General features: G+C 46.4%; 1 protein-coding gene across 7 annotated transcripts in view; it reads right to left on the reverse strand.

Moving 5' to 3' along the window:
* Positions 1–25,699, reverse strand: part of MECOM (MDS1 and EVI1 complex locus) — a 599,591-nt gene extending 573,892 nt beyond the window's left edge. For 3 of the 7 annotated variants that reach the window (XM_053599767.1, XM_053599766.1, XM_053599757.1), the window contains exon 1: positions 24,442–24,549. In XM_053599767.1, coding sequence (XP_053455742.1) covers positions 24,442–24,478 — 37 coding nt within the window. In that variant the 5' untranslated portion in view covers positions 24,479–24,549. Of the gene's footprint in view, positions 1–24,441 lie in introns of all 7 variants that reach the window. The other 4 variants (XM_053599758.1, XM_053599756.1, XM_053599768.1 and 1 more) reach the window with 3 other exon arrangements.
* Between the last annotated feature and the right edge of the window lie 296 nt (positions 25,700–25,995).

Consider the following 25,995-nt stretch of genomic DNA (forward strand, 5'->3'; position numbering starts at 1 on the left):
GGTGAGGGTCCTTTCTGAGCTAAGGCAGTGAAGTAGGCAATGCAACTTCCCAGCTCTCTCTCTTTTGGAGCCCTGTGTTGTGGTTTTCTGAGGTGCCAAAGCCCGGGCTCCTGAGCAGCCTCCCAGAGGTGACAGTCATTAGGGATAGACACTCCTGTTAGGCATAACTGAAAAATGCATGTTTATTGCATTAAACCAGAGAGAATTTGGGATTTATTGTGATGGCATCCAGCTCTCCCATGTGAACGTGGCAGCCTTCCAAGCCCCAGGGATGGATTCTGACCGGGTCAAGAACAGGCACATGGCCCCACCAGCCGGTCAGTCCAGGTTGCACCTCTAGTTAGTGACCTCAGAAGCCAACAAGCACCTAAGTCAGTCCAATTAAAGGAAGGATTACTGTTTTTTTCACAGTATTGAGCAAATGAAGACTGTTTCTCCTGTGAGTATGAATAAGAAACCATTCTGCACCAGTCAGAGCACACTGACTGCCCTGAGCCCAAGCCGTGAGCTACTACTGCGCTTTGCCATTTCACAGCTAATAGATTCCCTTTATTTCGAAGCCAGTTTGAATTTCTATTCTTTGCTGATAACTAATACCTTCGAGGTATATATCATTATAAATGAAACTCCTGCAACCAATATAGGAACAGGGAATAAACTAAAACCAATTATAATATTAAACATAATTTGGAGTTCATAAAACCCCAAGGGTTGGAGTAGACTATGCCATTGGTGCATCAATATAACATTAAAATTCACCAAATAGGACAGTGCCTATGGCTCAGTGGGTAGGGCGCCAGCTGGCCCCTGACAAACTGCAACAAAAAAATAGCCTGGCGTTGTGGCGGGCGCCTGTAGTCCCAGGTACTCGGGAGGCTGAGGCAAGAGAATCTCCTAAGCCCAGGAATTGGAGGTTGCTGTGAGCTGTGATGCCACGGCACTCCACTCAGGGCAACAAAGTGAGACTCTGTCTCTAAAAAAAAAAAAAAAGAAAGAAAGAAAATTCACCAAATACTTATACCTAACAGTAATAACTAACCTCAAAATCTCAGTGCCTTATAAACAAAAGTTTCTTGCTAATGCTATGCTATGTGTCCCATTCTGACGCTCAACTGTGCCTCATCTCCATCTTTCCTCTGGGCTTCACACTGCTAAACTAAGTATCTGTCTGAAATATTCCTGCTCTCATGACACAGGGGAGGCAAAACAGGTGAACTGCGTACACAATCTTAAAAAATTCTGTCTCATGCATTGGTCAGAGCAAACCTGAGGTCTCAAGGCAGGCAAGGATAAGTCTCCCCCAGGAAAAGTAATGAATCGTGAACAATATGAAGATATTTTGTTCAAATCTTTAACTCAGAAATTGTTAAAATATTTTGGGCCAGGCTTGGTGGCTCAAACCTGTAATCCTAGCACTCTGGGAGGCCAAGGCAGGTGCATTACTTGAGCTCAGGAATTTGAGACCAGACTGAGCAAGAGCAAGACCCCATCTCTACTAAAAATAGAAAAACTAGCCTAGTATTGTGGCAGCCACCTGTAATCCCAGCTACTCAGGAGGCTGGGACAGGAGGATCCCTTGAGCCCATGAGTTTGAGGTTGCTGTGAGCTATGATGATGCCACAGCACTACCCAGGGTGAGAGAGTGAGACTCTATCTCAAAAGACAAAAAAAAAAAAAAAATTAAAATATTTTATTTGAGGGCAGAGTCTGTGGCTCAAGGAGTAGGGCGCCGGTCCCATATGCCGAAGGTGGCAGGTTCAAACCTAGCCCCGGCCAAAAACCACAAAAAAATATATATATATTTTATTTGAACAATGAAAGTCTGTCACAATACCTAAGTCAATCAACCCTAAATTACCTATTAAAAGACTAATTAGGACTCTAAGGAATAATCAGACTCAACCTCAGCCTTCATTGCCCTACAGATCAGAATCTGAAAATAAGTTCATCCAAGATTGAAAGAAAGTGTGCTGTCAAAAAATAATTATTGGAAAGTCTTCTGCAAAACATTGCCTTTTGCTACTCTACAGTTGTGATTGCTACTGCTGAGGTGCTGGCCATTAGAGAGAAGAGAAAAAGTATTGATGCTTTAATGGAATTTGAAGCCAAACCCACACAGGAAAGTGTCTGGCTCTGCACTGTTCTCATAGTGGATCTTGCCACGGAGGCCCCTTTCCAGGGCTGGCGGTGACAGGACCCACCTTACAGAGGGCATAGGACCGAAGAAGAGGGTTTTACTGGGGACTTCAAAGTGCTCAGCGTGTGCAAACTTGGCCGCCTGGAGACAGCACAGCCCCACTCCAAAGTCAGTGTCGTACCTCCGTCTTACAGAGGTGAAGTCATTGTCCAAGGTCCAAGTCCATGATCTGAGCAGCAGCACCAATTTACACCTGCACTCAGCCCTCACATTGGGAATCTCCCACCAGGCAAGGTCTGCCAGACAGAGAGACAGGATCTGACCTCACCAAAATGATGAGATGAGCCCATGTCACCCTTCCTCACCCGATCGGTGCATGCCCGTGGAAAGAGACCAGTGTTCTGGGGAACAGAGCAGAACGCATTCTCCCCAGAGGCCGTGGAGCCCCACAGTGACACCCAGGCCTCCACGGCACATGGCCAGCGTGAGGGGCAGAACTCTTCCCGCATGGGAGGGAGTCTCGCCCTGAAAAGCTAAGGGCCACCCTGAGGCTGGAGTTCAGGGAAACGAGAGGGTGGCAGAAAATTAAAGGAAATTTGCTCAGGGCTCAAGGAATCCTCGTGCAGTGAGACTCCCAGACAAGACAGGCTCTGGAGTCAGGAGGCAGGCTCTGAGTCCTGAGGGCCAAAGGGTACAGGATGGAGTTAGAGCAGGGCAGGAGCAGGAAAGAACTCAGAGTTATCCCGGGACATGGTCACCAAGGGGAGATTAACCAGTGCACTGACTGTTCCCTGTTTGCAAAAGGCACAGAGTGAGGTGAGTCAGCACTTTGTGTGACTTTAGCCCCACAGAGCCAACTCCTTACTGGTAAGGTTGCACCTTCCCAAGGCTCCTGTGCAGTGGAGAGATTCGGCGCCACTCATTGAGAGTTTCACCACCTGTCACCAGCCTTGCATTTTGTATGGGGCAGTCCCCCAAGTGTTGTATTCAAAGGAGCTAGAGGACCATGATAGCTAATTCAGTGCCAATGTGGATGCCATTTATTTTTTAGCTAATAAAGCATTTTCTAATGTATTATTTCATTTGAGCCTCACACTAGTTTGGTGAAATAAATATTCTCAGTCTCACTTTGTAGGTGAGAAAACTATAGGTGAGGTTGGGAGCTGTTACCTATTTGCCCAGCCTCTGAGCCAGTGAGAGGGGCAGAACTTGAATCCAGGTCCTCCGATCCTATGACATTGCCCTGAAGAAAGAGATTCACAAATAAGAGAGAACAACTGTGGTCCTGGCAGAGAGGAACGCACTGAAATGGGGAAGGTCCATGTGACAGCCATGAAATTATTTCAGGGAGAAATGAAGACAAATAGGAATTAAGCTCTCTTTTAATTATACATTTACCAGTGATCTGTCACTGAGAAAGAGCTAATATGCAGAGTATCAATTTTCAGTAAATATAAATGCCAAATAAGGCATCTAATGAATTGCAAATGACAGTGTTTCTAAGAGTAGTTATCAATCACGAGTAAGAGCCTTCCCATTTATTAACCATATATTTCATTTCAGCAAAGAATGTAATAAAATGGCTTAAAGAGAATACAGGGGTGGCGCAGATGCCTACTGGCAAAGGTAGGCATGAGAAACAGAACTTTTGCTTTATCCCTTTCAGTCTGGAAGGGACAGCAAGGGAGATGGGAAATACTTGCAAATGGGATTTTTTTCTTTTTTTTTTTTTTTTTTGTAGTTTTTGGCCAGGGCTGGGTTCGAACCTGCCACCTCCAGCATATGGGGCCAGTGCCCTACCCATTTGAGCCACAGACACCGCCCGCAAATGGGATTTTAAAATAGTCGGATCACTGGCGAAATGTTGAGAAAACTGCAAATTCATCAACTGCAGGCTAGGTTCTTGAGCCAACTAAAAACAAAAAAAAAAAAGGAAAAGGAAAGAATCTTGGCCAGAAGTAAAAAGCAGTTCAGAGAAGATAAAGAGAAACGTCCCACTGCTGGGGAGTCACCATGGTTATGCAGGAGCACTTGTAAGCTCCAGGGCCAAATTCTCTGCAGATGAGCCCACCAATTCACACGGGTTCAGGTATCTTTCCTGGCCAGAGTTTTATTCAAAACAAAGGTCAAAAAGGCGGAGGCTGGGAAGGGGAGGCATTCTCAGCCTCTCTTCCCCTCCTTTAATCCTGCCTACCTATCAGAGAAGAAAAAGCAGTCAGTCTCTTTGGTTAACTGAATGATTTTAATAGTCATAAATCTTTATAGTTGGTTCTGGATGTGCTAGTAAAGCCACCATGCCAAGGATTTAAGGCAGTGTGACTTTATCAGGCGACTGCACCTAATAGCATCTCTCAAAGCTATCACAGAAGGCTCGCTGCAGCAAAGAAAAGTCCACAGTCACACGACTGGAGCAGTCAGGCTGCCAAGGAGAGCAAAAGAACGCCTACAAACGGTTACCACAATTGTTCAATCAAATTTAGCCTTTTTTCTAATGTTTAAATTACCATATTATTTTACTCATTTATACCCGGGTACAAATGTTTGCAACAAACTCTGAAGCAAACCAAATGACCATTTATCTCAGGGAATCTAATGATTCAACTTCTCATTCGAATAACATCGTGTATTTATGAAGCCAGAGTCTAATTAAACTACCTCAGTCATCAATCTGGTTTTGCTAAATTTCCTTTCCACGGGCCTATTAACGGAAATATGTGAGTTCCCAAACATGACATTTAAGTATTGAATCACTGGCCCTGTGTTTTCTAGGCGAGTCCTCGTATAGGTGCGCTGGGCCTGTCCGAGTCCTCTCCTGCCACACACCGGTATTTTTCTTCCACACTCCTGCTTCTGCCCTCCTGTCTCCACCTCCCCACTCCCGTAATCCAAATGGCAAAAAAAAAAGTGTGAATGAGCAAAAACCAGTCTTGTTATTACCACCATTTCCTTCTGCTTGCTCTCAAAACAGAAGCTTCATAAGGGAGAAATAGGTCACTTATAAAATTATTAAAAGAATCCTTCATCCAAAATCATTCACCAACTGGAAGCTTCAAAAACATTACCTGGGACACCATGACAACCCCACCATGGCCTTGGGCCTCAGTCTCTAGTGGGTCTGAACACCAGGCCTGTCCTTTAGAACCCAGCCTCCTCTTTTGTCTCCATGGCCCTTGAGTCTTTCACAGCAGAGACAACACTTGCCACAGTGGGAACAAAAAGAAAAATATGAGGCTTGGCACCTATGCTCAGTGGTTTGGGCACTGGCTGCATACACGGGGGCTGGCAGGTTTGAACCCAGCCCAGGCCTGCTAAACAACAATAACGACAACTACAACGAAAAAATAGCCGGGCATTCTGGCGGGCTCCTGTAGTCCCAGCTACTTGGGAGGCTGAGACAAGAGAATTGCCTAAGCCCGGGAGTTTGAGGTTGCTGTGAGCTGTGACACCACAGCACTCTACTGAGGGCAACATAGTGAGACTCTGCCTCCAAAAAAAAAAAAAGAAAGAAAGAAAATAATAGTGTTCTACATAGTCAAAAAGATGTTCCTCAGCTAGAGATGCTGAACTGCCATAAAATAACTCCCAAACTTCCTCTGACCGACAATCAAGCAGAGTCTGGCAGCTAAGAAACAGGCACACAGGACTCTCTTCCCAGTTCCTCATCTCCCTTATCTCGGCCCCACCTGTAGAACAGAATCCTTCCGCTTTCCACACACCATGGTTACCGCACACCATGCTACAACACCCCTCTTGCACGGTAGCCTGTGATACTTCTAAAATACACAGATTATCTCAAGTAAGATTCCAAAGCCCCACCGCTGAGGCGAGAAACTGTACACTGCCAGGCCCTGTCATTTTCTGTGATATATTCATCTTCTACGGGCACTGTAACTTTTAAACATTCAAAACTCTTCTTTTAATAAATGTCTTAAATCTCCCTTTTAAACAACTAAATCGCCTTAACCTTTTATACCTGGTTAATTCTAAAAATTGTAAAATTTTTGTGATTGTTTTGAAGGGAAAAAAACCAAGAGTCAATCAGATTACATATTGAAGTAAGCGGCAGAATCCAGATGAAAGCTCTCCGAGGGTCTGCACAATACAATGAACGGTTTCAAAACATATAGATGAAACTAAAGCTGTAGGAAGGACCCTGGAATGTGCAGAGATGCAGGAAGCACATGTCTCACAAGTACACACCATGGTTTTTTACTGGCTTGGTTCTCCTTCAGTGAAGCCGTCTCCTCTGCCCCAGGGAACACACTCGGGTGTGCGTTCCTTAACCCAGCCCATGCTCGCACCTGCCCACTGAGCTCAAATCAACCTCCGGAATCACAAGGCACATGGGCCAGATGTACATTCAGGTGCCACTGAACACCATGTGAGTTGATTCAATGAATTGTCACCTACATGGATGGGAATGACCAACAGCATTGATTACAACTAGCCGGGCTTAAAGAAATTGGCGTTCAATATCCAAACTTTCTAAAACACAGCACAATCCCGGCCTGAAACCTACTTCTCTGCCTTTTAACATTTCTAAATAGAGAGTTGGGTTTTTTGTTTTTTTATGATTCTAGTTTCCCTCCATACAGTCTCTGGAATTCCCAGCTCTCCCTTTGCAAAGGATGGTTGGCAGGAAGACTCGCATCTGGAATTCTAGAAAGCCCTCACTCAAGACAGAGGCAGCCACAGCTTGACAGCGCTCTCCCTCCCCTCGAACGCTGCGGCTGCCCTGGCTCTGCTTGGGTTGTTTTTGCTATTGTTGTTGTTGTTGAATCTGAAAAGCACTGTTGTCTCCTTAGAAAGGGTCACCAGATCAAAGTGGTCCAACAGCAGTCAGAGGTCCTGAGCTCTCCACAGATCATTCTGTGATGAAATGTCCTCACTGAAAGCCTTGTGAATCTCGAAATCTCCCATCTACTGATGCTACAGAGGCCAGAAATCACAGCAGAAAGCAAATCCCTGGAGCTGGGTGTGAAGACAACCCCATCCCCGCAGAAGGGAGCAGATGCACGTCCACAGGGGAGCAACGCCAGAGCACCCCAGAGCAGCACCGGGAGCAGCCCTGCCATCTCCCCAGTTTTTAATCAAAATTACCTCCTTCCTCCCAGTTTCTTATGTACAAGACTCATGTTGCCCCCACTGCCTGAACCCCACTCCTAGAGATTCTGATTTAATCAGGGTGGGTGGTGTTTTAGGCACCCCAACTAATTCTGTGCAGCCACATTTGAAAGTCATTATATCTTCTCTTAACTTACCCACTGCCCTCTCTCCCCAAATAAAAACCAAACCAAAAGAGATGCTATCTGGGAACTCATCAGCCCTCCCTGTGTTTAAGTCCCCACAAGTCACTCCATCACACAACCAGCCAAATACTTTGATGAAAGCCCGAGTGATTTGGACATTAAAACAAAGTTGAGGATGAGTGATCAGGACTCTGTTTCAGATGTTATACAACAAGGAAAAAAAATCAAAAAGTCTGGCCTTCCTTGCCTTAAAAGCATGCTGTTGAGCCTGAGCAAGGTCACAGTCACAACACACTGTGTAGGGCCTGGGAACAGGGTCCAGCGCCGTCCACACATCGGAAGTTGTGAGGTGCAATTAGCTGTGACTTCAGATAGTGAAGTAATGAAGTATCTCTAAGTCATTCATTCAACAAGGATTTGTAGAATTTTCTAAATAAAACTGCAATCATAGTGTCACAGAAAACCACACTGCAGATAACTCTAGGAAGAAAATCAAAGGAAGAAACAACCAGCCCCTATCATAAAGAGAGGACCACTCGACGAAGTTGTAGCAAAATTCCTCTTCAATAAAAGTTGTAGAAAGTCATTTCTTTAAATTAAAGTATCATCTATCCAAAATCTTACTACCTTTTATGAGCTCTGAAATGCCCAGGCAATGTAATGTTCCACTTCTATTGCTGGATTGAAAAAATGATGACAGAAGAGTATTCCTTCAGACTAAGTTCTCAAGTTCTAACGTAAAGCAGATCAGGGCTTAGATCCTGGCTCTGCACACACAGCTGAGAGGTCTGGTGCAAAAATCAAACCCACCTCTGGCCCCCTCACCTGGAAACTTAGACAACAAGGTCCATACCTCACAGAGGTGGGAGGACTAACTGCAATGATACATAAACACTAAATAATCGTGACTGGTATTATTACTTATTGTCATGCTCACGAATTATCTGCACTTCACAGATGAAGAAATGAGGCACAGAGAAGTTAAGTGCTTGCCCACGGCCACACAGCCGGGAGCGCCGGAGCCAAGACCTCAACCTAAACAGCATGGCCCCAGACTCTCCCCTCTTTCCCTCCCTCACATTGTCAATATTCTATAATTTCTAGAATTTATAATAAGACATTAAGTTGGCACAGCTCTTTGTAGCTTAAAAGAGCTTGCCCTTGGGTCATCTTCTTTTCACATGACTTGTCTGGGGATCCAAAGCAGTTATTGTTTCATCTTACACTCAGGGACATCGAGGCTCCGAGGCTGGGGCTCTGTGGAAGGACACCAGGCAGAGGACGAGCTAAGCTGGGATGCAAGCCCCTGTGTCCCGACGTCCCAGGGTCACATGCCAGGTAATATGTTTATGGTCCCTACAATATACTGAACCTAAGGGGGAGAAAACTGGAGCCCATCTTCAAGGTGGGTGGGGGTCAAAACGCTGCAAAGAACATTCTCTTCTTAGGAAAATGACTAGCATCTGCCATGTCTTCCTAATAAGATGTGAGATGGTCAGATAAATTACCTGAGAGCAATACAAGGAAAGAAACAGTCACGGGCTACCCAGCCTGGCAGCAGTCCGTGAGGCCGGCCAACACCCAGGATAGATAAAGTTCATTGTATTGTATGAGGGATCAGAGTATTTTCTTTTCTTGGGGGTAAAACCTTGTTGACTGAGATCACCATCACACCAGGGCAGGAAGAAAGATTCGATACGCAGACCAGGAGGCCCTTTGGAGGCCCCAGACTTATAAAGCATTTACCTTGACATTTCTACCCTCTTAGTGTTCATCCACCCAATATTTTTAGGTCAAAAAAACAAAGATACAATGCTGCTTCATGGGTCAGACCCCATCTATGCTTACGCTTTAATATTGTACCATTATCAACAGGATGCTGAAATCACTAGGACCTCACCCATTTAGGCAAATGGAGGTTTCACTTGGCATTTCAGGCCATGCCCAGCAGTAACGACATTGGATGTGCTGATTTCTGTGCCAAGCTAGTGGCTGGAACATTGGCTTGGACACACACACAGCTCAGCAAGATGGTTGGCAAGGAGAGTTGGAAGAGAGGGCAGTGCATTTTATTCTTATTTCTGTTTAATGAGCAACAGAATCCCGTGCCAGCCACAGAGAGACAAGCCACTTCTCTGAGCTCACATGACTCTGGGTAGCACTGTCTTCTCCACTGTCTTCAAGGACGAAAATTGAACCTGGGGGCAAAATGTACCTTTTGAAACCATGGAGACTTGGGCGTTTGATCTCTCAGACAGACCTGTTAGTGGCAAGGAGTTGGAGGAAATTCTTTGATATCCTCCAAAGAGAGCTGGCTCTTGAACTACAATGAAAAGTTGTTCTAACTGCACGCTGAAGCTAGTGGGTGTGGGAAGAGCAGTTTGCCTCCCGGGGCCTTAGGCCATGCACCATCTCTCAGAGTACACCCTGCAGGTGCTTAGAGGGTACAACCAGCACTTCCCTGCCAACAGGCAAACGTAGCAGGGAGACTGAAGTAAGTTATTGCCGTCTGATAAACAAAATTGCTTCAGACTACACATTGGGCTCTTTAAGGCTTAGAGGACAAATTTAGAAGTCTGTCTTAAAATGCATTAAATATATGTAAACTTTTAACACTCAAATTTAAGACGTATTTTTTCTGACTTTAGAGGGGTATAAGTTAAAGAATTTTTGCAACAATAGATATGAAGTGAAGGCCTGGCATTCGTCACCGACTGCTCCTCTGATGGCTGTGGCTCAGGCAGAAGAGGCCTGTCATCCTCATCCTTGCTCTTACCCCACTGCATGAAAATTAGCTCTTTACATGTCTGTCATTCCCAATAGACTAGAAGTTCCTCAAGGACAGGAAACATATTTTATTTCTCTTTATAGATTCAGTGCTTGGCTTGAGCTGTTTAATGTATGTTCAATAAATGTTTGTTTAACTGGACTGAATTATAGGCCCAGAAATCTAATCTGCCTTTCTGATGCTGCTACTCACCAAGTGTGCAGATCAAATGCAAGAGTCCCCTCCCTTCACCTAGGAGGAAGACACAAAAACATCTTTGTCCTGGCTCCAAGGCTGCAGAGTCAGCTAACGCATATGTGGCTTCTATGAACGCAACCCACAAACCTGAAGTAAACCTTGTTCACAACCTTTCCACTTCATCTGTTCCTGGCCAAGGACAGAAAGGGAGGCAGGTGGCTGTGCCTGCCTTCTCCACGTTCATTGCGCGACGCTCCAAACCCTCCATAAACACGTTCCTCATTTAGCTGTGTGTTCAATGTCACCTCCTCAGAGGGGCCTCGTCCAGTCACCCTTCCCAAGGGCCCTCTCTAGCCAGTTCTCAAGTCAGCTCATTCTCAAGTCAGCATCCTGAAGTGCATGACTCGGCTCCTGGGTCTCCTCCAGAATCTGGGCTTCAGGAGGCCGGGTCTTGTCTGTGTGGGTCCTGCTGCCTCCCCTCACCTGAATTCAGGTGCTCGGTAAATGGCTGGAGAGTGAACGGACTGGTGATAGTCACAGCGAGTATTTATAAAGGGTCTGGTTTTATTTTCAAACACATTGAATAGAAACTGTGGCAGCGTTAATAAGCAACTAATTTAGTGAGGCAGGCAAATACCTCTACATCCGACAGGTATTAAGACAAATTTAGTACGGTATTATTTTTAGATGGAAAGACGCCAACTCATGGAATGCCACTGAAGCTTGTCATGTACGTGGCTTCAGAATGTTGACAAAATATTTAGAGAACAAAGTATTTGGAGAAGAGGTAGACTCAGGATTCAGTATTCCAAGCTCATGAACCCACAGGTACATGGATATCTTTGTTTCTGTTAGTAAATCATTGTCAAGGACATACATATATGTCTGTCAAATGTAGATGTCCAACATAGTCATGAACTGATTGTTTTTAGAATTTCATCCATCATGGTTTATATATACTAGGCACTCAGTAACTATTTATTAACTCAGTTTGATTGATCTAATTTAAAATATAGTTTGAAAAATGTTAACGAGAATAAATGCCCTCATGGAACAACCTCTATACATCTATAAAATCTCCGTGAGTTTGGAACACTTATACTCTAAAGAATCAAAATTACAAAGTAAATTAATTCCTAAAACATTTATATGACTAAATTTTAATTCCTTGAATGGTACCTTTTCAAATCCAATCTAAAATACCCAGTATGGTTTTAATCTAATATAATCCAATGAGCTTTAACAACCAAAGTGGTTTTCAGTAGAACCGAAACCCAGCTATTCCATTTTTGTAGCCTTCTGTTTACAGAATGGACTGAACTAATTTTCACTGAATTTTTTTATATTCAATCAACAATATCATTGCCAAGGAAAACCACTTTTCAGAAGTCTCTCTATCCTGGTTTATAACTTATAATCAAAAACTGGAATGTTGACTCGGATGGGCTTTAGCATGTAATATTACACTGTCATATTTTTTTATACTATAGTTAAGAGATAGTTTCCATTATAAAAATTTTCCCATAGTCTGGTTACCCAGTGAAAAACATTTCCTTATAAATGGCCTTTCCATGTTGTAGGTTAGAAATTATAATGGGTGATATTTTTAAGAGCTTCGGAAAGTTGTGACTGTCTTCTGATAACCTTCTGCAAGTCACCTAGTCGCTTCAACCGGCCTCAGGTGTGTATACAGAGTAGGGTAGTATACAATGTACACACATGGGGAAATGATAAACAAACAAACAAATTTCAGGGCTGAAACTCTGCCCACTTCCAACCAGCTGGACTGTATGAATTGATTTCAGCGACAGCCTGGTCTAAGCAGCAGGAAGAAATGGGAATGGGGCATCAGTGTGAGGTCCAGACCAAGCCAGGAATCCGTGAGGGTCACAACTATCTCACGGTGGATCTTCTAAAGACACACCTTGGCCCCTGATCCTGCAGGGGGTAAAGATGCTTGGAAATCTGATCTGTCCTGACAGGGTGAAACAACCCTCTGCAACCTTCCCAGAGTCCCGCTGTGCCCGCCTCTCAGAAGCCAGCACGCTTCACCCCGCATGGTGAGCTCCCTTTAACTGGAAACTCCCTTTCATTTTCCCCTAAGTTATGGTTTAGGAACTTCTCTGTCTGTCTGTTCTGAAAGGTGGAAACTTTCCAAATATCATCCATAGGAGATTGGGTCAATAAAATACGTTACATACAAACAGTGGGAGATCTGCTGCCTTATAAGGAATGGGTTAAACTGATACGGAAACAAGAGAAAAAGTTTCAGGTATGTTATTAAGTTTAAAAAGAGAAAACGTGAGTTGCTGTAAAAATATCATAAATCTGTATGTGTATATGGGCTAATAGACACATGGAGAAAAAAACTCTGTAGGGCTTCCCATACAAGATGAGCAGTGGTCATCTGCCGGTAGAGTATGTCCAAAAGAAAGAAAAAGAAAAGAAAAGAACTTTAATTTTTCTACATGACACAGTCTTATGTTTTTAAATTATTTATTGTGTATAAATTTGTAACCAGAAAAAATGTTTCTAACATAATGAAAAATAATTGATAAGTACTTTAAAATGTTGTGTAGTTAACAAACAAAGGAGAATCAAGTCTGAACACGTGATTCCCCACATCACTGAGGACTGGGATTTAGAAGTCTGTGAACCACTGAAATTGCATGAAAATGTTTACATATATGTGCATTTTCTGGAAAGAGTTTCCATACCTTCCATCAGATTCTCAGAGGGGTCTGGGACCCAGAAAGAGATCACAGCATGACCCTCACAGAAACCCAGGCAGCTGTCCCATCTCTGCATGCATTTTTATTATCGTTTTATCACAAAACATTTTATTACTGCTTAACATCCTAGTTGGGGCCAAAAGCAGAGTCTACACAAAGCATAAAAGGTGTGGTTTCTAGTCTCTACCCTCATTTGACTTAAGCATAGTCCTATGAGCACATCAAGAACTCACGCCTGGCCGATGTTGGTGAAAGAAAACACCTCACAGGCACCAGAACACTACAGTCGTTCAGGGATTGAGGACAGTTGTCCAAGGTACAGACAGTCCTATTTCCACCACAGAGATAAGATACTTGTGCAATAAGGAATGGAGGAGCAGAGGAGCAGGAAGGGGGAGAGAGGAAGAGGTCATGTTTGCATTTGAATTCAGGGGACAGAGCTGGGTGAGTTGAATTAATTTAATCACCAAAACAAGATTCCATCCTCTGTCAACCTTAAATTGAAAGAATCATTAATTTCAAATGTGCATTGAAACATACAGCAAAATTCTTGATGCTATGTTCTATATTAATATTGCCTAAATTGAGGTTAGGATTTATGTAAAAACTTGGGTTTCTGATGATTGTTTAAGCTAAATATTCCCAAATTCCTAGAAATTACTCAAGTGCACAAAATATTTTGCCGTCTCCACCTTGACTCTGACATTCTCCAGAGCCGGGTCCCGTGCACTCTAAGATCAAGTGCAGATCAATAACAATTTATGATGGAAGTGAGGAGCCATGGGTTATACCTGCACTGGTGAACGAGGAGCGTGATTGGTGAAAATTAGAAATAATACTCTACTTTCCAAATATGCTTTCCAGGTGGTTTATCACTGTCAAAATAGGCCAGTTGTGGATTTAGCATGCAATTAAAGTGTCAGATATCCCAGGGTTCCAGTGCTGACATTACTTAACTGTACAGTTTTTACAGGCAAAGAAATTGAAGGGGTTCACATAATCCACCAAAGCCCATCGCTGACCACCGTCACCTAATCCTGCCATGTGCAGAGCGCAGTGCTAGACCCTGCACAGAACAGAAGTGGGCTCTGCAGGAGCTTTACAGTTCAGCTGGAAAAGTAAGAGACGTGCCATGAAGACAAGGCCTTTATAATAAAGTGCCAAAATCACAGTAAGTAAAGATAATTCCATACTATTGGAATGAAATTACATAAAGAAATCACATCTCCAGAAGTGACCATGAAGGGAGAGTTTAAATGAAATCATAAAGGAGTTAGATTTTGATGGTTGAAGTATAGTATGAGCAGGTTTACAGATGATGGCAACTTTATGGCCAAAAATTGGGTGGTGGAAACACAAGGATAGTCTGGCAAGAGGGCGGGAAGAGCGGAATGAGGACCGTATCAGGCCAAATGGACCAGAAAAGCCTGGAAGGAAATGGAATAATAATGAATACGTGCTGTGCTCTTCTATTAATATACAGGTCATTATGAAGGTTTTGGGATACACAAAAATAAGAAAAGATAAAATTCCTGTGGATGGAGACAAATGAAGCCCTCCTAACAATGCTAAGCTGAGCAAGTTGAAGCCTGCACGGGTGAATCAGAAAGGACACTGTCGGCTGTATTTCTGGGAAGTGAAATAATGGACCATAACACAGACTGTCTCAAAACTTTCATAGTGACCCACATATCTGAGGCTCACTACATGTGTTAGTTGATCAAATCCTCATGTAAGGTTAAGTTTGCATGCCTTCATTTCTCCAGCTAGTAAGTGATGGAGTCAGGATTCAGACCCAGACAAATCCAACTGGGAACCTGGTCTCAGAATCACCACATTGTTCTGGCTGAATAATGAGAGGCCATCAATAGCCAGGCTAAGGAATGTGGGCTCCAGCAACAGGTGTATGATTTAGGGTATCTGGTAACTTACTGATCATGCTTATGAGCGTGGTTCATCACACTCAGAATCCTCCTCCACAGGGACTGCCTATTTGATGATTTTCCCAGCAACGTTAATGACAGTGATAGGCATCCAGTGACAAGCCCCTTGCCTGTAGTACTGATTTAGGTGCCACAAATAGCTTAGTCCAGTCTTTATTAGAAGAGTCTGCTGTCTTCATGTTCCATCACCACACCCAGCCCTTTTTTTACTTTTTGCAGTTTTTGGCCGGGGCTGGGTTTGAACCCACCACCTCTGGTATATGGGGCCGGCACCCTACTCCTTTGAGCCACAGGCACTGCCCTCACACCCAGCCCTTTTAATCCTCAAGACTTAATTTTATCTGTTATTCACCTACCACCTTTGCTAGAAATACCACTCATGATAAAAAAAAAAAACAGAGCAAGGTATATCTATTTTCAAATGTTCCCTAAACATATATAACCTTGCTGCAAGAAAAACCACTCTCATCAAATAATACACTCATACCTTAATTTCTCCAGCTTAGGTTCAGGTTTTAAAAATCATTTGGGCTCCTCAGCTACAGATGTATAGTAGTGTATTATCTCTGGACCCTCGTAGGAGGGCAGGGGAAGGCTCTTCCTCTGAATACACACAGCAGCCAAATGACTTCTTCTCCCACCGCAAAGATGAACATCTCCTAAACGATTTACTGTCCAACTCCTACGCCACAAATCAAAGACTTGGGATGTGTGAGAAATAGGAAAGAAGGGTAGCCAGTGACTACAAGAGGGTGATGGACACAAAGTTTCAGTTTATTTTCTGAAGCCAATTAATGATGAAACGACCTGAAGGGAAAGACAGACACAACATGGCCATAAAAGACTATTCTTCCTGATAAATGGCCAGATACCAGATTCTGTAATAAGTACTTCCACCTATCAAAACACACATCCCACATTAGCTTTGGGATGGGAAGAAAGATATAGATCTTAAAAACATTGGGTAATAATCAGGAACCCTTGTGGGTATCATTGTAAAATGCTGGAACTTTGAGGAACCTTTGGAAATCAATCAGCACAGACATTGCAAGCCAGGATCCACAAGCCACGTACTGCACTCAGAGGTGTTTGGTTGGGTCCACAGAATGTTTTTTAAATAATCAACATTTCAAAATAGAGAAAATTTAAATAAAAATCTCTTAAAAACTGGAAGACCTGGTAACCCTGAAGCCCTGTGCCCCATGGCAGCAGTGAGCCAAAGCTAAGCAGTAGCTGCCACCTGGTTTCAGCTGCCAGTTTGCCACAGTCCCCACCACTCCCTCTTGCTCTGGATACAAAGGCTGGGTACCAACAAATTAAATAAAAATAGCATTAACAGTCACCTCCTTTCACTCATTTATTGTACCTGCAAACTCTACAGGCATTTAAGTTTACAGGCTCTGCTCTCATCTAACCCCCTCATTTAGACAGAAGAAACTCAACCACTGTAATAAAGTGATCACAAACCTATGCCATGAGAAAGTGAATTTTCACATAGGAGGGGTTGTATACTAATGACAACCAAATTTAGGCTGGGTGGCTATACAATGTCAAAATCTATGGAGAAAAGTCAAAGTCTCATTTTATCCACACATTGCTCCTCCCCCCAAAAGAGGGCAAAAAAGATTCTCAAGTTTTCAGAAGAAATGTGATGCCTGGTTAGCCTTGGCATGGACAGTTTTAAAGGGCCCAAATTTTAGATATAAACTTCCCTTCATCCTGAGGGCATAATTTATTGAGAAGACATACCAAATGGTTATTATAGATATGCAAATATTTCTAAAAATCAGATAGGATAAAAACACAGAACAGGGGTGCGGGGGGAGGATGTTTCCTCGTCAGAAAATTTAACGGGTAAATCAGAGGGAAGTGACGAAGATTTCTGGAGTGACTGCAAGTGACTAGGTACTTTGCACACATTACCCAAGTAACTTTCACAGCAGCCAAGGAGGGCAGTGTTATCACTCCCACTTCACAGTAAAGATGCTAGAGCTCACAGGCATGCAATAACTAGAAGACGCCCTGACTGTTCAATCAGGGATCAGACTCAGATTTAAACACTGACACACATGTTTGCACCGTTTGTAAGTGGCCTGCTTGTGCACGGGGCCTGGCACACAGAAAGCTTCACTGATACATGTTGTGGAAGACTACCCATCACCAAGGCCCACCAACTCACATACAAAGACTTTCTTTTTTTTTTTTGTAGAGACAGAGTCTCACTTTACCACCCTCGGTAGAGTGCCATGACGTCACAGGACTCACAGCAACCTCCAGCTCTTGGGCTTCCGCCATTCTCTTGCCTCAGCCTCCCCAGCAGCTGGGACTACAGGCGCCCGCCACAACGCCCGGCTATTTTTTGGTTGCAGTTCAGCCGGGGCTGGGTTTGAACCTGCCACCCTCGGTATATGGGGCAGGCGCCCTACCAACTGAGCCACAGGCGCCACCCACAAAGACTTTCATAAACATCATTTGAATAACGAATGATACAAAATTATAACAATTCCTTTAGGCATGTTATCAAGCAAAGTTAAAGAAACTTTGGTTCTTCCTATTATAAAGTCAATGACCCCTACGGGTGTTTACTAAGGGAATTAATAAAATCTCTTTTCTAAATAAATTTATCCTTTAGAAAAGTTAGTAGTCAAGGCCTTGGCTGCACATACAAGCCAAAAGCCTGTTTGTTAATGAATAAGAATAGTAACTAAAATCAAAATAAGAAATTCGAGAATGAGCACTTTTGAAGAGTCAGGAATTTGATTAAAAATTCACTTGCTTTTTTTCTATAATGAAACAGTTCTTTAACCACAAAACAGCTTTTATAATAATGCAGAAGAGTTTGGTTCCAAGCAAAACATTCTCCCATTTTGATCATGGCTATTATTTTTGAAAATGAAATGGCTGAGGTCATTGTAATCTATTTTAGGCTTTGCATGGGTTGATGGTATTTTTGTCTTGGCTTTGAGCTCTCCACGTTACCAGCTAAATGTTATGGGTTTTGCTACGTGCCCTTTCAAATCCTATTCTTTTTAATAATGTACTTCATACACATAAATTAGAGTAAATTCCACTTTCTTTCCTAACAACTCCAGATGGAGCCCACACTTTCAAGAGGACTAGAACTTGCCTTTTAAAAAAGTCTTTTAATTAAGTATGTACTTCTTAGAACAACTATGCTCCTACATGCATACAATGCTATATAGATGCTGAAGTGCTGAAAAATTAGCAAAACCATAGGATTCGTGCAGTTCTTTTCACCAAGTGGAAATATAAGGATAATATCTGTAGATCTTCTCTTTCCAATTTACAAATACAGACACAGATACAGAAAAAAATGCCTATAAACAATACCATCTGAGCAGAGTTCTGGATCTAAGGATTCTATCAGAAAGGGCGGGTCTGTATACAAGTATCCATTTAAGACACATCAGTGAAGCTCTCTGTCCCCTGTAGGATGCAACAGACAAAATTAGCAAATATCCAAAAGCACTAAATTTACATAGTTGAGCCTCCCTTTAGATGTGATTAATATTTCACTGGTTTTCTGAACTTAACTTGGTTTTGTTATTATAATTCAGTATCAGGTAACACAGAATAGCCCACAAGCTCTCTAAAACAGCTTCTTCCCAGCCACACATGAAAGACTTCCCAGAACATACATATTGTGAACTAGCTATTAAAATGCCTTAAAGCTCTGTTTGTTTGTTTATTTTTTTTAAATCAACTTTCAAGGTCAATGTAATAAGATGCTGTAGCTTTTATGAAAGAGGTGAAATAATTTTAAACACAGACACACAATGAGTTTATTTATTTAGAAACTTGTTAAATAGAGTCTGGGAATTCAAATATTCAATGTTGACATTGTACAGAACTGGCCAGGAGCCAGAGCCCAGTCTCCAGAGGGACCTATTGGACAGGAATCCAGGCCTTTCTCTCCTCCCACTTGAGCTAAATAGGTAGAAGCCATTAGTTATACCCACAGCAATATCTGAACCGCACTCAAATAAGCTGTCCCAGCCAGGGCACTTCAAAGGAGGGTAAATGTGTTTAGCTTTTCAATGCTGAACTAGAGCAGTATGTCACACTTTAGAAAGAGTTTTGTAAACAGTTTCTTCCCTGTGTAGACACATCTCTATAAAGTTTCTTGTATGGCATGTAAGCAAAGGTGATTAACAAGGATTATACCTCTTTCATTTACTGGGGGGTAGGGAGAACGACACTAATTTGAGTGCAAACTAGGAATCTAGAGGGGGCACACTGCTCCTTCCTTCCCAGCTCCCTCTCTTGTTTCTGCGGGATTTGTCTGTCTCTTCTTCAGCCTCTTCCTCACACTCCTTCTCACTATACAGCCAATTTCCTTGAGAATTCCCTGGTACATTGGGAAGGCCAGAAGAGTAGGAAGGGGGGGTTCTAATTTTAGAAAGAGGATCCCAGCTAATGGTGTGGGGAGCAGGGAGAAACTCATGATTCATCCTGGGCCGCCCAGGAGAAAAGGAAAGCAGACCCCACAAACCATTTTAGAAACTGCTTAGACAGCAGCTTCCAGCGGAGGAAGGGTTAACCACCATCCCAGAAAAATGTGCCAGGCCCCATTAGAGTGTGACTGTCCCCTGCGGCCCCAACCCTGCCCCGTCTCTCTCTCCCTGTCCCAAGAGGCTGTGGAGGGGCCCAGGCAGCCGGACCGAGTGGAGGGTCTGGGGCTGCCCTCCAGACCGCCGGACGCGTGAGTGTGAGCGTGTGTTCACACTGCCACTGCGAACCAGCTCCAAGGGACCTTTGGGGTCCGGCAAAGGAGAGTTCTGGCCAAAGCTGGCTGCTCGAGCTAGGCAGCCCCAAGAGGAGCAAGGCGTGGGGGACGCCCTGGCCGGGCAAGGCCTCCCTCCCACCCTGAGTCCCTCCCATCCTGAGTCCCTTCTGAAGCCATTTCCTCTGCTCCAGGCGATTTGGGGGTGAACGGTGGGGCGAGTGTGCGCTCAGCTTTGGGGAACAGGGCTCTGCCAAGCACTGGAGGCCTTGGGAACAGGGGAAGCGCCGGTGGCCAGAGGTGATAAAGTTTCTCTGCCTCACCTCCCGCTTCCAGCGGAGGCAACGTGCAGAAGCCGGAGGAGACGCAGCCCAGCAGCTGGACCCGGCCACAGAGCGCTCTCCTGCCCGCCTCGCCCCAGGAGGGCAGGGGGCGGCGTCCCCAGCTGCGGACTCCCCGCCCCTGTCACTACTGCAGCCTCCAATAACCTGGCCCCAGTTTACGAAAACAAATAAACCTCAAAACGGTAAGATGTTTAGAAATTATCTTACAACTCATTACCTTCAACTTCAAGAAAAAAAGAAAAAGACAGCAAAAATCTCCAGTAAGGACATGCTTGTTAATTTCCATTCCATAAGCTCCTACAGGTTGAATGTCAGGCGGTGGAGGAGGCCCGGGCTCCCTGCAAGACCTTGGCTCTGAAAGCCCGGGAGCTGGGCTGCCGGCAGGAGACAGACACACACGCACGCACACACATCCACATATGCACACACATGCACACGCACACACACATCTCCACATATGCACACACGCACATACATACACACACGCGCACACATGCACGCACACGTACACACATATCCACACATGCACACACGTACACACACATATCCACACATGCACACGCGCGGGCGCGCACGCACACACGAACACACAGTCGCCCAGCTCTGCAACTCCGCAGCCCTCCACACCAGCCCTGGGAAGACTCCTTGCTGTCCAACCTCGTTGCCTCCACAGCTAATGAACTGTTCTCTTCCAGTGTCAGGGATGAGGGGATTGAAAAGCATAATTAACCTTCCCCTAAACACAGATTTTTTTTCTCTTTTTTTTTTTTTTTTTTTTTTTTTTGGCTAAACACATCGAAATACTGCAGGAAGACTGCGCTCTGAGTGCCAAATGCAATAAAGCAGCCCTAAGCCGGGTAATGGTCAAGTATTGGCAAATAAACCGCCTTCCTAGAAGGGGCCTCGGCCTCCGTGGGGAGGTTTTTCCTCCTCAAAAGCAGCCTGAAATGAGCAAATAAACGTATGTTTTTAAACAATTCTGTTTTAATCTAGATTTCTTAAGGAAGAAATAAACCCCAGATAGGTGGACATACAGAGGGCGAACGCCTGAACCTGGGCGAGCGTGTTTTTCCTTCTGTCTTGGGCTTTGGGCGCCAAGGTGAGTCGTCCGAGCAGGGGGAGGGGCGGCGTCTACCATCCCTGCCGCGGAGCCTGTTCTTGAACTGGGACCCAGGGTAGAAGTAACAAGTGCCCCCTCCGCGCAGACTCACTAATCGCCTTGCCGTCTGCGCCTTTACGAGGCTTCTGGGGGGCCAGTAGCTAAGGGGGTTACTCGGAGCAACTGGTTTTTTGCGTGATTGAACTCCTGCGGGTTGTCACTTTGAAGAAGTGGAGTGGGGGGTTCTTTGGTGTTTCGGGCTCTGGACGTGCTAGGCAGGCCCAGCCTCGTTTACTCCCAGCCTTAAGGAGAGCTGCAAGTGGCATTTCTGGCCCGGCCCAGATGCTACTCTAGATGCCCAAGAATATGGCTGGGAAGTCTCCTGGCACTGCCAGGGCCGCTTTGGCTTTTAATGTTTTTTATTTAATGCAAATAAAATTCAGGGGCATTAAATAGTACAAATGTCAACCTTCTTGCTTTCCCTTTATTTTTTAAAATTTTTAAATATTCCCCATACAATTAACAACGAATTTATAGTTTTCAACTGTTAAAGACAAGCCCTACAAGTTGGGGCTTGGCTTGTGCATTGATCCCGCGTGTAACTGCACGGGACATTTTCAGGGTCTGTGGTCTCTGGTATCAATCCATGGGGTCCTGTATCGTAGCCAAACCCAAGGCAGGACTTACCACCAAAGAAATTTTTTAAAGACAAAAAGAATAACAAGCAATGGAGAAAACAACTATTGCTGTGTGTTTTGTTTCCCTTGTAAGTTTGCTTTTGCCTCAATAAAGGTAGTTTTTTTTTAAGTGTGGTAGTCACAATACCTCTTTCCAACCCAGAAAAAGAATCTGGGGCCAGTGGAGCAGTGACGTTTTCGTTGGATGACTGCACTACAGGGGTCACCAACCATCTCCGCCACAAGCAACTAGTGGGGGGGAGGAAATCGCGCTTTATAATACAAAAATTTGTAGTTTTCATACGATTCCCTTTATTACCCAGATTGTAACTGAAGAACTGCACAAAAGCAGTGCTTCTGTCCGAGAAAGGCAGCTGCGGCAGCAACAGCTGGAGCCATGCAAGCGGGGGCCTGAGGTTCAGCAAGAACAGTTTGCAAGAGTTGGGCTCTGGCTGTCAGAAAGCACGGCGGCACCCTTAGAGACGCGGAAGACAAATAAACGTGTTGAATGACAAGTATCTTCAAATCGGAAATGAGGCTTAGTTTCTGGATGTAACATGGACTGTGCATGCGGGAATATTTTAATGCAGCAGTGTGCGGCTTGATAGGCAATTAAAATAGCTGAAAATGTTGCCCAAGAAAATTCGAAAGGTTTAATGTTCTGCGTTCACTTCGGAGGACACCCAGCAGCGAGGCGCTGCGCGAAGACTCGGGCTTTCGTTTCACGGTTTGGGCACGATGGAAGACAGGCGACTTCCACTCCCACCTCAGCCAACACGCGCGCGCGCGCGCACACACACACACACACGTCTAGCCTTCAGTCGCAACTGAAACCCTCATGCCTCCAAGTACATTTATCCCCCTTCAAATGAAAATAAAGACATCAGGCTCATTTAAGGGCAAACAAGGAAAACAGCTCCACTGGCGCCCTTTGACACTGTCGCGGCGAAGTGAAATGAAGGACATGCAAAAGAGAAGCAGATGGGCTGACGACCCAAACAGCCCGATATCTGGGCTAATCTGAGACCGAGGCGAAACGAACCGCGCCGGGCGCTGTGGAGGGTGCTTGGTGAGGACTGGACGCAGCGCTGCCCAGGCGCCAGGGTTGACAGCATCTCGCCGGCCCGAGCGCGGACTTCCACCCCGCGGAGCCCAGCCTGACGCGGAGCCGCGCTTTCCGCGGCCGGCTGGCAGGCGTGGAGCACGTACCGAGCTTGGTTTGCGAGGCGCGGAAGGCAGGAGCCTGGGGTTGTCACTGGGGAGACGCCTCCCCGCAAAACTCATTACTCTGGTCCACAAACAAAACAGTTCCCAGGTCCTGCTGCAGCCAGTACGGTGTGGGGAGCGAGTGGCGGCCTGTCCTCTCCCCGGCGGCTCCGGCCTCGCGCCCTGGGCCACTCCCGGCTTGGCTACCAGAGTCCCCGGACACTCAGGGTGGGAAGCACGGGGGACAAACCGGCCCAGACGCCCACATACCGGGCCTAGCAGCACGTCCTGTCGGCAGGATCTGCTAGGCCGGCAATGCTTCTGCTGAAGTCAGGAAAGGGGTCCTGCGTGCCCAAGGCCGCGGCGCTTCGGGCGGCAGGGGGCGCCGGGGAGGACAGTTGGCCCCTGATCCCGCTGTACTCGGGAGGAGAGGCGGCTGAGCCCTCTCGGCCGCCCGGCGTCGGGCAGCTCGCCCCCTGGGGGTAGCCGGGCGCCCCGCCAGCCGGGCCTTCGAGGGTCGCAGCGCGCCCTCTGCCTCCGTCTCCAAGCCTGTCGCGCTGCCGGCGCGCCCTCCACCCCGCGCCCCACAGCCTCGCGGGGCCTCTTCTCCCCACCTGCCCACGGGCCGGAGAAGTCCTATCTCAGCTCAGCCGCCGGCCTCCGCCCCCGCCCGCGACTGGTCTCCCCGAGCCCGGCCGCAGCGCGCGCCCGGGAGCGTGGCCGAGCGCACAGCGCCCACTACCGCAGCCGGCCCGCCGCCCCCGCCCTCTAAATCCAGCGGCCGCCGGGCAACTTTTCTCAACTCCGCCGCCGCGGCTCCCTCCGAGCCAGCTCCCTGTCCCAAACCCCAGAAACAGACCTTGGCTCCCGAGTGCTCGGGTCCCTGCCCGCTCCCCCCCCCACCCACTCGACCGCCCTCCCCTCCTCCCACACTCGGGACTAGCTGGTTGGCCAGAGGCGGCTCTCCCCCGCCGGGGGGAAGGGAGGGGAGGGGGTGACTTTGCTCTCCGCTCCCCCCTCACCGCCCCTCAGCTCTCGCGCGCTCTCCGCCCTCCCACCCTGGTCTTTGCCGCCCCCACCCCACCCCCACCCCGGATGGCCACAGCTGGCCGGCGCTCGGGGCTGAGGGCTGCCCCGGCTCCCCCGGCGCCCAACCCGGGACTCGAGCGAGAGCGCGGGCGGCCGGCGCGGAGGCCGGGCCGGCAGGTTGTCGGGGCTGCGCGGCGCCTGCCCTCCGCCCGGGCTCGGCGCGAGAGGCCGCCCGCGCTCCCTCCCGGCGCGCTGGGGACAGAGATGCAAGATGGCAGAGGAGGGAAAGCCAATAGAAAAGGGATATTGCACCTACTTGTGGCCAGTTTCCTTGCCCTGCCTTTGGATCTCATGCTGTGCCCAGTCCTGCAGCCGCTGCTGTGTGGTTGGGTTTTTTTTTTCTTGGATCTTTTCCTTCTTTTGCTCTCCCTCTCCCTCCCTCTCTCCTCTCTCCTCTCTCTCTCCTCTCTCTCTCTCTCTCTCTCTCTCTCTCTCTCTCTCACACACACACACACACACACACACACACACACACACACACACAACTTCCACACTCTCACTCTGTCTTTCCCTCTTCCACGCTCCCTCCCTCCCTCTCTCCCCTCCTCTCAATCCACACTCGCTATCTCTCCAGCATTGTCAGTTTGGACACCTTCGCACATGCGCGCTAGACGCCCCTCCAACATCTCAGCGCCGCCAAAAAAAGTTTGGAGCGATTTATCACTTTGATTTGGAGATCTTGTCAGATGGCAATCGCCGAGGAGGCGGAGAAAGGGAGCCGCGGGGAGGGCGGCGGGGGGCGGGGAGCGGAGGGGAGCGGACACCTCGCCCCAAAGAAAGAAATGAAAAGGCTTGGGCAGAGGATTGATTGATTCCGTGTGGGAATCACCCAGGAGCCTGTATCATAATTATTACTGTTGTTTTCCCCACTATAAATTGCAGACATTTTTCTATACTATCCATGGAGAAAGTGAGGAGTGGAAGGGGGGAGGACATTTTCTAAAATCTTTCCCCTGCTAAAGAACCAGAAGAAGGGCTGGACCCTCCACGAAAGATCCAGAAGAAAGTGAGAATCATCCTGAACTTGGGAACTCTGCCGCCGCTTCGAGCGCTACTGAAGCTATTGCCGCTTCCGCTTTCAGAGTTGGAAACTGAATAAATAACTGGGGTTCCTCCCCCCTCAGTTTTAGATGCAATGCCAGTGCTTGCTGCCACCCTGGGAACATTTCAGTGTTCTTTTCCCACCACCCTTGATTCCCAGGTCCGGGCCTGCGTTTGACACCCGAGACCTCCAGGTTTCCCTGAGGTCAGCTGTCACCTTCCGGCCTCCCCCACCGCTGCCCGTCGCCTCCCGCCGCAGCTCAGCCCGCCTGCCATTTTCATTCGCCTGCTTAAACCCTCAACCTCTGGGGTCACAAGAAGGAGGAGTGTGGGGAAAATTCCATACACACGGTCCCTCCAAAACACACGCTGTTGAAATTTGCTTTAATCACAGGATTTACCAATGAAGTGGCGTGCAGAAATGGGAGCTCCTACAGGGGTTGGCTGTGTTCAAGGTATGAATCAATCTCAACCACGTATAGATTTTCTCTTGGTACAACCTTCCTGCATTAAACAGTTTTGTTCAATACCTTCCGTGTGCTATTCGTGTCCCCATTAATATCTGTTGCAAATCCTGCCAGACACCATAAAAGAAAATTACAATCTTTTCAGTCTCTGCACCACAACAATACATCCTTGATGTTCAAGTTAAAGGAAAAAGAAAAGGAAACCAGGTCCTGGGCATGAGTTTGGCAAAGGCAGGGAAGAGGAGGAAGGGTCATTGAGAATGCCCAGTTGGATTTGTTGGTATTTATTATCAAAACCGGGC

The sequence above is a fragment of the Nycticebus coucang genome, chromosome 8 (genome assembly GCF_027406575.1).
Source record: "Nycticebus coucang isolate mNycCou1 chromosome 8, mNycCou1.pri, whole genome shotgun sequence".
In the NCBI taxonomy this organism is placed as follows: Eukaryota; Metazoa; Chordata; class Mammalia; order Primates; family Lorisidae; genus Nycticebus; species Nycticebus coucang.